The sequence below is a fragment of the Bubalus bubalis genome, chromosome 12 (genome assembly GCF_019923935.1).
Source record: "Bubalus bubalis isolate 160015118507 breed Murrah chromosome 12, NDDB_SH_1, whole genome shotgun sequence".
Classification (NCBI taxonomy): Eukaryota; Metazoa; Chordata; class Mammalia; order Artiodactyla; family Bovidae; genus Bubalus; species Bubalus bubalis.
The window spans coordinates 73,062,097-73,075,042 of record NC_059168.1 but is presented as its reverse complement, the minus strand read 5'-3'; the positions used below and the strand labels follow the sequence as shown (position 1 = coordinate 73,075,042).

At 48.2% G+C, this 12,946-nt stretch overlaps 1 protein-coding gene across 2 annotated transcripts in view; it reads right to left on the bottom strand.

The window, feature by feature from the left end:
• KIF3C (kinesin family member 3C) overlaps positions 1-12,946 on the bottom strand; it is a 35,994-nt gene that overhangs the window by 11,447 nt on the left and 11,601 nt on the right. For both annotated transcript variants that reach the window (XM_006046227.4, XR_326446.4), the window contains exons 2-5: positions 5,982-6,083; positions 5,284-5,406; positions 4,081-4,199; positions 3,495-3,611 (exon numbers count right to left, since the gene is read on the bottom strand). In XM_006046227.4, coding sequence (XP_006046289.1) covers positions 3,495-3,611; positions 4,081-4,199; positions 5,284-5,406; positions 5,982-6,083 — 461 coding nt within the window. The remainder of the gene's footprint in view (positions 1-3,494; positions 3,612-4,080; positions 4,200-5,283; positions 5,407-5,981; positions 6,084-12,946) is intronic.

Below are 12,946 nucleotides of genomic sequence, written 5' to 3'. Positions count from 1 at the left end.
CAAAGAATGCTCAAACTACTGCACAATTGTACTCATCTCACACGCTAGTAAAATAATGCTCACAAGTCTCCAAGCCCGGCTTCAGCAATATGTGAACCATGAACTTCCTGATGTTCAAGCTGGTTTTAGAAAAGGCAGAGGAACCAGAGATCAAATGGCCAACATCCGCTGGATCATGGAAAAAGCGAGAGAGTTCCAGAAAAACATCTATTTCTGCTTTATTGACTATGCCAAAGCCTTTGACTGTGTGGATCACAATGAACTGTGGAAAATTCTGAAGGAAATGGGAATACCAGACCACCTGATCTGCCTCTTGAGAAATCTGTATGCAGGTCAGGAAGCAACAGTTAGAACTGGACATGGAACAACAGACTGGTTCCAAATAGGAAAAGGAGTACGTCAAGGCTGTATATTGTCACCCTGTTTATTTAACTTTTATGGCGAGTACATCATGAGAAACGCTGGACTGGAAGAAACACAAGCTGGAATCAAGATTGCCGGGAGAGATATCAATAACCTCAGATATGCAGATGACACCACCCTTATGGCAGAAAGTGAAGAGGAACTCAAAAGCCTCTTGATGAGGGTGAAAGAAGAGAGTGAAAAGTTGGCTTCAAGCTCAACATTCAGAAAACGAAGATCATGGCATCTGGTCCCATCACTTCATGGGAAGTAGATGGGCAAACAGTGGAAAGAGTGTCAGACTTTATTTTTCTGGGCTCCAAAATCACTACAGATGGTGACTGCAGCCATGAAATTAAAAGGCACTTACTCCTTGGAAGGAAAGTTATGACCAACCTAGATAGCACATTCAAAAGCAGAGACGTTATTTTGCCAACAAAGGTCTAGTCAAGGCTATGGTTTTTCTTGTGGTCATGCATGGATGTGAGAGTTGGACTGTGAAGAAGGCTGAGCGCCGAAGAACTGATGCTTTTGAACTGTGGTGTTGGAGAAGACTCTTGAGAGTCCCTTGGACTGCAAGGAGATCTAACCAGTCCATTCTGAAGGAGATCAGCCCTGGGATTTCTTTGGAAAGAATGATGCTAAAGCTGAAACTCCTCATGTGAAGAGTTGAGTACTTTGGCCACCTCATGCGAAGAGTTGACTCATTGGAAAAGACTCTGATGCTGGGAGGGATTGGGGGCAAGAGGAGAAGGGGACGACAGAGGATGAGATGGCTGGATGGTATCACTGACTCGATGGACGTGAGTCTCAGTAAACTCGGGGAGTTGGTGATGGACAGGGAGGCCTGGCGTGCTGCGATTCATGGGGTCGCAAAGAGTCGGACACGACTGAGCGACTGATCTGATCTGATGGTTTTTCAGTGTATGCATACCACTTTATTTTTGCAAAAAGAGAAGTTATTTTTAAAGTTTTTACAAATTTTAAAGTTATTTGAGTAAAAGGAAGAAAGTAAACTTAAAAAAAGTAGAATAAAGAATGGAAATTTATAAACATTAAGCAGAAAGTATATTTTAGCTTCAGGCAAAGTACCACCATGCTGTGAAGTCTGGATTGTGTGCTTAGGCAGTCAAGTAAAAATTGCAGGGACAATGTTTTCAGAAACGAATAAACTCCTCTGAAGCATGAAATTTTCAAAACTCAAATCAAGATCCCTTTTCAGTTCCAGATTAGAGGAGGAGGCATGACGATTAAATGCAATGCACCATCACAGGTGGGCTGGTGCAGGTGGGGAAGAATTGCCTTATTGGATATTATTGAGCTAACTAGCTAAAATTGAATATTGTTTGTTGTGTATTCATCTGGTGTCAATACAGAATTTCCTGAATCTGATCACTGTACTGTGGTTATGTAAGAGAATGTCCTCGTTCTTAGGAAATATGGGTAAAGGGTTGACTGCCTGCAACTTAATCTCAAATTGTTGGGGGCAGGGGATTAATCAAGCAAGATATGGCAAGATGCTAACAACTGGGGAGTTTTGGTGAAAGGCACACGGGAATTCTTTGTATTATTCTTGATTTTCAAAGTTAAAAATTCAAATATAAATCAACTATACCCCAATAAAAAAATGTTTAAATAAAGTTAGCCAGTAAAGCAAAAAAAAAACCCCAACATACCTTTTCAGAGCTTCTCTCATCCATCTCTGTCTAATGTAAAGAAATTCCTTTACCTACAAACTTTCAGCTCAAGAATTTTGTAAGTACCAAATAACCTTACAAAGCAGAAGCCTCACCAGCATCTTCCTCCAGTAGATGGCAATGAAACAGTAGTTTCTGAACCTAGCTTCCCAGTAGAATCAGCTGGAGGCTTTGAAAAAACAATTTAAAAAAAAAAAAGTCCTGGGATCCACCCATATGACCCCTTAAATCAGATTCTCCGGAGCCCAGCTCCGAGGTGATTCTAGATGCAGCCATGGTGGAGAACATCTGCAATAAATGATATACTACTGCAGGTCTCCACTTAGATTGGAAAGGTGGATTTTAAACCCAAACTGACACCATTGAAAAGTCCTTTATTCGTGAACTGGCTGCTTACCAACTTACACATGGGGTATGTATGTCAAGATTGGTTCTTCCCAAAGAGTCATGGAAATGAAAACACTGCAAAGTAAGCTAAAGCAAGCAGTTTCTGAGGAATGAGCCAAATTTTTAGGCTTCCCAATGACAAAGAAAACACTGAATCTTTTTCTTTGCCTTACTAGGCTAGGAGATGCAATAATTCAACAGTAAGCAAAGATACTGATTGCAGGACTTGGGCAGGATCAGCCCTTCAGAAAGTAGGCAAATCAAGTAGGCAATCTGATGCTCCAGTGAAGAGTTATGGATCCCTAAAATTAGCTTCCCACTCCAGCTCTGGAGAGACTTTTGCCCTAACTTGGTATTAATATTCATAGGATAGATAAAGAATCGCCAGGGAAGTGCACTGGTATCCAGCCTCCCGAGCACCCCTGTACACAGATTTTAAACGAAGGGACAGTGGTTCAGCTGGGTGAGGCAGTCACTCTGCTGGGTGTGCCTGTCCAGTCTTGTTCTTCAGGGCCACCAGCAGAGGGAGCTGCACACCCAGCCAATGGATGCAAACTAAGAGTTAGGATGTGGAAGCAGGTGGAAATGCTGAATCACCCAGCTGAGTAAGGCTACAAAGACCTCACCTGTCTATCATTTCTTGATCTGGTTCCTTTTCTGTATTCCCCACTGGACTGTGAGCTCTGACTGTGTCTTACTGACCTTCTGTCTGCAGAGTCTCCCACAGTGTCCGATAGTGGGTGCTTGGCACACAGTGAGTGCTTGGCAATATTATCTATCGATGCTGTTTTGGGCATCTGACAAACGAATATTCACCAGACTGGCCAAATGTTAGCCAGCTAGTATTTTCCGGACCGAGACACTGTATTTGACGTTCCTTCCTTCATGGAGATCCCTGTATTTGGTCCTGAAAAAACCCATCCTCCATCTCCCCCAAGCGCCTGGCCACCCCCAACCAGGGGCGAGCTTGAGAGTCCCTAGGCCCAGACAGCAGGATGAGAGACTCACGCTCCACTAGGAACAAGGGGCTGGAACTTCCACTGCTCCTCCTCGCAGTCTAGGAAAAGCCGGTTCATGATCTTGTTCTTCTCCTCTGGGGGGATGAAGTTCTCGATGATCAGGTACCTGGGAGCAGGAATGAGGTAGAGATGGGGGTGTGGGGAGTGAGACCACACAGTGTAGGTGAAAGTTGAAAGAGAAGCAGCAAGACACAAAGAGGCAGAGGGAACAGAGAAAATGGAAAAACCAAAAAGTCAGGGGGAGGGGGTCCCTAGAGAAACAACAGAGCCTGGAAATCACTGCTTCTCATGCAAAGATTATAGACTCAGGGCCTTAGGAGTTACCTCTGGGCAACACCCAGCATGCACTTTACAAGGTTCATCTAATGCAGGCAGAGGACAGAAAGGAGAAAACAGGAGGTAGAAGATACTCCAATGGGTCCCTCCCCCATCCATTCCTTCCATTCCTATGGGTCATGGACATGGGTGAGGAGACAGAACTGAAGCCTTCAGGGAAGAGAGGAGCCTATCAGGGAGAGGCCTGGAGCCTGAGAGATGGCTGTGCGGGCCCCAGCTGGGAAGAGAAGGGGCCCTACTTGAGCTTGAGTTCCCGGGTCTGCTCATTCTGCGCCTCCTCCAGGTCCTGCCGCACGCGGATGTACTCGTCGTGCTGGTCCTGGATCTCCGCCTTCACCGCCTGCAGCTTGGCGTAGAGCTGGTGGGGGAAGGTGCAACTCAGAGGCGGTACAGAGTGGCACCCAATGAGGCTTGACTCCCCCAACCTGCAGGCTCAGGGTCCACCAGCTCAGTCCAGGATGAGGCCAGGGTCCCCGTGTAAATGTCCCTCCATCCATCGGATCGGGTTATTTTAAATGCTGCCCCATCCCTCCTACACCGCTCACTCTCAGCTGCTGTCCACATTGTGCAATGCTCAAGTTTGATGGGACCTGGGGAACCTTCTGGTCCAACACCCTCTTTTTATAGATAGGAAACTCAGGCACAGGTTTGCTCAAGGTCACACATAAGGTGCAGAAGAGCCTGAATCAGGACCCGAGTATCAGGACTACTGGTCCAGGGCTCAGAGGAGCCTCAGCCAGTTTGGAAGGTGGCCCATCCCACTCCAGCCTCTCCAGTGACTCTCAAAAGGAGGGGTGTGGGGAGGGCAGCCCCGACCCCACTGTCTGTCCCACTCCTAACACACCTCGAGGTGTGGAAACTGGAAACTGCCGCTGGAGCTGGACCTCTGCCGGGCCTGCTCTGGGGCAGCCACCTCAGCAATCTAAGGGCTTTCCAGGCTCTTCCAGAATCCAGGCTGGAATCTGCGGCTTCCTGCCCTAGGCCCTCAGCTCATGCGCATGGCATTCCCTGGCTATGGACCTCACAGGGTCCTGATGGCCAATACTCTCATCTCTGGAGTGCCTTGTGCTTCCTCTCTGAGCTCTCCCGGGCTCAAGTCTCCACTCCCCTGGCCTGCTCATGCCTGACTATCCAAACGGTGACTCACTGGTGACAACACAGGGAAGGGGCAAGTGACCCAGGACCACGAGGGCGGCCACCCTGCAGAGCGGAAGTGAAGGCATTCCCAGCCTCTCAGGCCCCTCCTGAAGCAAGAGAAAAGGTTCTATTCCACCCAGACCCCCGCATCCCCCGGCTCCTCACCCCAGCACCCAGGCAACGTAACTCAAGGGGTCAGCGGTTCAAGCAAAGTGGGGAGGGGTCGCTAAAACACAACCCTCCTTGGGCAGGTGACTGCCAGGCCCTCACACACCCGGACCCGGGGTCCTGCTGTGGCAACTTACCTTCTTGAGTTTCTTGGTTTTGACCTCCACCTCTTGCTGCAGGGACGTGTAGGTGCCCCGGAGCTCCATGGTTTCCTCATCCCGGAGCATCATCTCTTGCTGCATTTCCCGCTCACGGCGTTTCTAGGCCAGGGCAGGGGACAGGGCTCAGAGGAGCAGCACATACTGGCAAGACCCAAGGGAGCTCTGCCTGTCATGGAACCTGGCTCCATCGTGGCCACAGGAGCCAGGAGGACACAGAGAGTTTCTCACAGCCCAGGTCCATCGCTCCCACCCCATCCTCAGTGGAGGCCTCTCTGAACCTTCTTCTCAGCTCACAGGGCCGTGCTTTGCAGGCACTGCCCCACGTGGAAGGAGACCCCGCCCCTAACCACTGGGGCTTCCAGGGGTGTCGACCACATCCACTGATGCCCAGGTACTGCTGATGGGTAAGACCAACAAACTGTGGTTCTTGATGCTTTCGGAAACAGCCCTACAGTTGGTGAAGAACTCACACCTTTGTGGAAGGTTCGGGAATTAGGACTGGGTGCCCTGTAGAGGCTGACATCATGCAGAGCCAGCACCTGGGCGGGTGGACCCATGAAATGCAGAGCGTTAGGTTCTCAGCACTGTAATTCCAGGGACCCTGAGTTCATGATGACTCACTGCCCTCAGCCCCCCAGACCTGACCTCAAGGCCATGCACCCCCCCAGCCCCACCTGCTCGGCAATCTCCTGCCTCTTTAGTTCGAGCATCTTCTGCTGCTCGTTGGTGTGATCCATGATGTTCCTGCCCCCGATGAGCAGCTTGCTCTCCATGGCCTGGGGACACAGAGGGGTGAAGAGATGGGTTTTCAAAGGGCCAGAGCAGCCGCAGCTTGAGAGGTTTGGCTTCCCTGCCCTTCAGGGCGGGAACAGAAGATATGTCCCAGATGGGGGCTCATGACCCTCACCAAGAAGGAAGTTTTCCCCTCTAGCCTCGTGGGCCCCAGCACAAGGCTCCCATTGTTAGCAAGACCATTAGGTGAGACAAGGCAGGGAAGCCCTCAGAGAATACAGGGCACCTGATCTGTTTGCTTTGGATACGGAGGGAAGGCTGGTTCACCATGCCTCGGGAAGGGAATGCAGGCGGCGATCTAATCCTGGCAACCAGGACCAGCTGGTGTTCAGGAGGCAGGGAGATGCAGGATACAATTCCTGAGCAGCCTGGCCCTTTAGCTAACTGGCTCCTGACTCAGGAAGGGGGCTCTCATTCAGGCAGCAGGAAAGGGTCTGCTCTTCAGCTGAAAAACAGAAGACATAGGGAGAAGACTCCGCAGCACTGAAGGGCATTTGGGGCCCCAGAAGCAGCAGGCGTTTGGAGATGGCCAGAAAGACTTGAGCTCCACCCACTCACTGCAAGGTCTCAGCCCAATTACCCTTCATCTCTCACATCTGTAACCCTGGGGCCACCCCTGCTCTGAGAAAGATAGCCAGCAGACATCCGCTGAGCGTTACTGGCCAGGTGCCTCCAACTTTACCCCCAGAGAGACCTCAATCAACAAGGAAGGAAGCTAAGAGCAACTGGCCTTAGGTCATGCAGCTGGTTAACAAAGAGGTGAACCAGTCTCCCCACTGAGCCCTATGCTATGCACAGCCCCTCACCTGATACTTGGCACAGACATTGTGTAGGTGCTTACTGAATCTGAAGCTTAAAGAATAACAGCCACAGATAAACTGTGCCAGTTGTGACTACCTAAAATGCATTTTCACTGTTGCTAGTCTGAGGGTGCTGCCCAGTTGTTCTCTGATTTCATCCCAGGCCTCCTGGAAGGTTGAAATCACCTTGAGCCACCAAAAGAAACTGGCTGCCTCCCCACTGGAATTCTTTCCAGTGGAAGTTGCTGACCAATTGAGGGCTCTCAAAGCAGTGAGTGCTGGCAGAATAGGGGAGCAGGGGCGGGGGTCCCTGTGTCCCATACATCATGGACGACAGAGCAGGACAGGAGTTGAAGGTGGCTTTTGGAGGGGGTCAGAGGTGGGGCTTCTCCCAAACCAGATACTTTAGAGAAGATTTGAGTGAGGAAGGCACAGGGCCACAGCTGATGCCCTGCTTTTTACTAACTGATTTAAAGACTGGGGATGAGGGTGGAGAGAGACGCAGAGGGCAAGGAATCAAGAGGAAGAAAACAATTCTTTTCTCCGCACCTGCTATGTGCCAGGTGTCTCACACTTATTTCTGCTCATAACCCTTTAAATAATGTATCTCAAGAGTTTGGTGTACATTAGAATCGCCTGGGGAGCTTTTAAAAGGCTCAATGCCCAGACTACACCCTGAAAGTGTTAGTCGCTCATTCGTATCCAACTAACTCTTTGCGACCCTGTGGACTGTAGCCCTCCAGGCTCTTCTGTCCACGGAATTTTCCAGGCAAGAATACTGGAGTGAGTTGCCATTGCCTACTTCAGGGGGTCTTCCCAACTCAGTGATCAAACCTGGGTCTCCTGCATTGCAGGCAGTTTCTTTACAGTCTGAGCCACCAGGGAAATCCCAGACTACACCCTACCACCAGTTAAACTGGAAATGGAGGCGGGTACAGAGGTGGTGGGGAGAAGGCAATGGCACCCCACTCCAGTACTCTTGCCTGGAAAACCATGTGGACAGAGGAACCTGGTAGGCTGCAGTCCATGGGGTCGCTAAGAGTCAGACACAACTGAGCGTCTTCACTTTCACTTTTCACTTTCATGCATTGGAAAAGGAAATGGCAACCCACTCCAGTGTTCTTGCCTGGGGAATACCAGGGACGGGGGAGCCTGGTGGGCTGCCGTCTATGGGGTCGCACAGGGTCGGACACAACTGAAGTGACTTAGCAGCAACAGCAGGGAGGTGGTGAGGTCCACGCATCGGTGGATTTTAAAGGTTCCCAGGGGATTTGGGGGTGCAATCAGATTGGAGAATCACTGCTTTCTGCAGTCCCCAGAACCAGCATTATCTGAGAACTTGTTAAAATGCAGAATCTCCAGCCCTCCACAGGCCTAGTGAATCAGCATCTGAGACCCCCTCCAGTAACTTGTGTGACATGCTTTACGGACAAACTAAGCACCATCATTTTTCCGATGAAAGCTCAGGGAGGTTAAGTAATCCATCCAAGGTCACACCACGGCTGTTGCATATAAACGGAGACCCCAGACCCAAGTCTGCTTGATTCCCAAGCCCAGGCTCTTCCTACCACAGACGCTGTGCAGTGTTTTAGGAAGCAGAACCTGCTAAAAGAAAAGCAGCATTTTCCAGCAAGAGGAATCATGTCTGACTACTCTACAAGAGTTCCCTCAGGGACAGAATAGATTATTCCAGTCCACGAGGAAGCCAATGGCCAGAACTTAAGGGGTTAAAATGCTCCTGGCACAGTCCTACATCAGCGGTTACACCATGGGGGAGGGGGAGAGGGAACAGAGAAAGGGGAGGGGAAGGAGGGGAAGGAAACAGACATCTCTCCAGATGGAAAAATGTTCAAATGTCAGAAATCGCAAGAAAGGGTGCACAGGGTGAAATTCCAACTTCACAGATGCCCCCAAATCCCTGCAGGTGGGAAAGAGCAGGAGAATTTCAAGGCCATGTGAACGGACCAAAAAATGCTTCAATTAGTTTTACATTGGGGAAAAAAGTAATCCTAAATCTTCATTAAATGATAGCTGTGAGCAGTCAGTTATAAACCACAAAAAGAGGAAAAGCGAGGAGTAATTCTCTATGGTTCCCAGAATACAATGGCTTAATATGCTGCCACAGCTAAAAACGCCCATAGTATCTGGCCAGGTACCATCACCAAGGCTTTTTTGGAAACAAAACAAAAATCATTCTACCCTAATATAAAACCATGATGCAGCTGAATCTGGAGTACTGTGCATAGTTCTCTCACTGCATCTCTGGGGACCTGAAGGAGAGAGAGGATTCAGAAAAGGGCAGCTAAAAACCACGCAAGGGCTTCAAAAAGAAAAAATAGGACTCTTTAGTTGGCAAAGACAGAGAAAGGCTAAGAGAATGGACCTGGAAACTATACCATCAAAAGGTGTGAAAAGCAAAGATCTAGACTTTTCTAATCAACCTCTGGTAGGGAGAATAAGAGCTTGAATTTTCAGGACAAAGGGAAGTTCTTCTTTACAGAAGGTAATAAATTTATGGAATGTGATATCTCAGGAGTACTGGATTGAATAACTCACAGTTCATCAAGGGATTATGGGGACATATTTTTAACCTTTTATTGTCTTTCTCTGCTTTCAGAAAAAAAAATTTCACTAATGTCAAAATAAGCACAGAAATAAAACAAACTGGAAAAAAAATTGACATTCTTCATCATAAATATTAGCTTTTTACCCCAGATTTTTCCATACGCACACATCATTTTTCATATCTATAGACATAGAATAAATATAAGTTTGCTGCTGCTGCTGCTGCTAAGTCGTTTCAGTCGTGTCCAACTCTGTGTGACCCCATAGACGGCAGCCCACCATGCTCTTCTGTCCCTGGGCTTCTCCAGGCAAGAATACTGGAGTGGGTTGCCATTTCCTTCTCCACAATATAAGTTTATATCCTGCTATTTCCACACTATCAAATAGCTCAAGAATTTCCTGAACTAACACAACATTGTAAATCAACTATGCGCCAACAAAAATTTAAAAACAAAAGAATTTTCTGTTACTTTAATGATTGCATAATATTTGAGCTTCCCTGGTGGCTCAGACAGTAAAGAATGCGCCTGCAGTGCAGGAGATCAGGGTTCAATACCTGGGTCAGAAAGATCCCCTGAAAAAGGGAATGGCTACCTACTCCAGTATTTTTGCCTAGAGAATTCCATGGACAGAGGAGTCATAATATTTAGAGTGGATAATTTATAATATAAACCCCATTATAATAAATTTTGTTTGGCTGGTTAATGTTTACAATAAACACTCTTATGCATATAATTTTTTTGGACATGCTGCTCGGCTTATAGGCTTTTAGTTCCCGGACCAGGGGTTGAACCTGGGTCACAGCAGTGAGAGAGTGGAGTCCTAACCACTGGACTGCCAGAAAATTCCCAATTCTTTATCTTTTAGATGATTTTCTTACAAGGAAATTACAGAAGTGGACAAAAAGTTATAAGCATTTTGTATATCTTAGAACATACTGTCAAGTTACCTTTCTAACAGTTTTACCACTTAAAACCACTGCCAGCAATAAATAATGGAACCACTTTTATTCATAGTCATGAAGTATTATCATGATTTTAAATTTGGCTTAATAATAGATATAAAATTGAGTCTCCTATTTATATTCTCTGTACCTCTGCGGTAGGCTTGCAAAGGTTTGCTCTCTCCTTTTTCAACATGCTCTTTCCAACAGCTTGCTTTTTTGTGTTTTGGTGATTTTAAAGTGAGGAGAAGGACCTGACTCAAAACAATTCTTTGTTTATTCAGCCCCCACCTTCTCTGGCTATGCACACCCAGCTCAAGAAGTTGGACACAGGCAGACTTTAAGCTGCCCATCAGGCCTGGAATCTGAAGCATCAGTCGAGGCTACCAGGGCCGCCAAGTCCCGAGGCTCCTCCCACTGCCACCCTCATGCCATGGTTCCCAGGATTGGTTTCTGTCCTGGTTTTTTCTCATCAGACTTCGTGTTAGGCCTCCTCCTTGGACTTGGAACTCTGTTTCAGGGTTTCTCCTTCTGGCCAGGGCCTGGGCTCCAGGCAGAGAATTTCTGGAAGATGCCTGACTGCCCGTATCACCCCATTCCATTTGTCCACTGCTCCTACCCGTCTCTGCCTGACCCGCCAGGACCCAGCACAGACATGGTCTGAACGATAGCCGAATGTGCCTTATCGGTTTCTTGCCAAGTCTTGTCCACTGGCCCAGCCTACACTGTCAGTCAAGCCAGCCTGATAGAACCTGTCTTGTGCTAGAAAAGGGGACTGGTCCTGGCACAAAAATCTGGGGGTGGGCCCCAATCCAGGTGCAGAATCTGAGCTCCCTCTTCTCTCCAGCCTCAGTCCATTGCTGCCTGGATCACCCCCATGCTCTGAGACATGTCATATGTAACTTCGGTCTTTGTTTTGAAACAGTTTTCTGGTGGTTTTTTCTTTTTTGCTTTTCTCATTTCTCTGAGGATACCTTCTCCTTCTTTTCCTCAGAGATCTCTGCCTTTATCACCTAAGGAGGGCAGGGGACAAGGATGTCTCAAATCCCTGGGCCCACTTCAGGCTGGAAGGGTACAAAGCAGAATATGGGGTTTCCAGTTCCCAGGAAAAGTTCCCCAGAGCTCTTAGCTGCCCCAGTTAATGCTGCCTTTGCAATTTCTCAGGGGAAAAGAGTCCAGGTGGGTGGAGCCTGTAGACAGGGCTGGGTTTGGTTCTACTGGTTCTGAATATGTCCAGTGTAACTAAAAGGCCAGCAGAGGCTGTGGGGGCGGAAAACAGGGCAGGGAGTTGCAAGGACATGGTCTGACTCTTGTGAGAGGGAAACAAATCATGGGATAATTAAGGTGACCTCAGGGAATCATCAATCCCAATGCCCTGTGCTTCACAGAGGAGGAAACTGAGGCCCAGAGATGAAGACTTCTAAGTCTAGAACTCATAATTAAGGAGTCGCTATGTGTATCTGTTGCGGCTTCCCAGGGGGTGCTAGTGATAAAAGAATCTGCCTGCCAATGCAGAGCCATGGGTTCAATCCCTAGCCCGGGAAGATCCCCTGGCGGAGGAAATGGCAACCCACTCCAGTATTCTTGCCAGGATAATCCCATGGACAGAGGAGCCTGGTGGGCTACAGTCCATGGTGTTGCAAAGAGTCAGACACGACTGAAGTGACTGAGCACACACGCACATGTGTATCTGTTCCTATCCTGACTACACACTTTCCAAATAATTTCCCAATTTGATTAGGGCCTTTGATTAGGGTATTAGAGGCAGGTCAGCTGCTGTGACAATCAGCAACTTACTGACCAGAGACATGTTAACACGTCTTTTGTTACCCAAATGTTACTGACTGGAGTATTTCAGTATTCACTTAGATAACAAACCGCCAGCCACAAGCATTATTAGTTCCTGCAAAATTCCCCCAGTTAATAGCCAGGATCACAACAGGGACCAGGCCAGCCTGCAGATACAGCCTGGGATATTCAGAAGCTCCCCTCTTCCCATCTCAGGATCAACTGAAGTGTAAAATCAGGAGTAGAAAGGAGGCCCAGTGCTCATTAAATGCTGGTCTGGAAAACCAGCAAGGAGACAGCCAGGCGCAGCCAGCCACCCTCTGAGGAGATACCATCAAGTATGATTTTACAGAGAAGCCAAACAGGCTCTGCCTTGTGACTGCCAGCTAACCTATGACATTTTGCAAGAGACAGGAGTCCTGGCTGCCACTTGCCATATGCCTGTGGCTGGGTTGGGTCCTTTTTGCATTTATCATCCTATTTAATCATCACAAGACCCTCACGAGATAATGGATATGATCCCATCCTCAGACAGGTGAGGTGACTAGATTAAGGTTGGGAGATAGTAAATGGCAGAAGTAGTATTTAAACCCCAGCCTCCTAGTCCAAGTCCTTGTGCCACAGTCTTCTCCTGGATTTGGGCAGGAAAGTGCCTTGGGGGAAAGCAGCATTTGGTCTTTGCACCTTTGCCAACTCAGGAATCATCAGGAAAGCTCAGGGCACCATTTCTTTCTCTTCCAGATGAAACAGG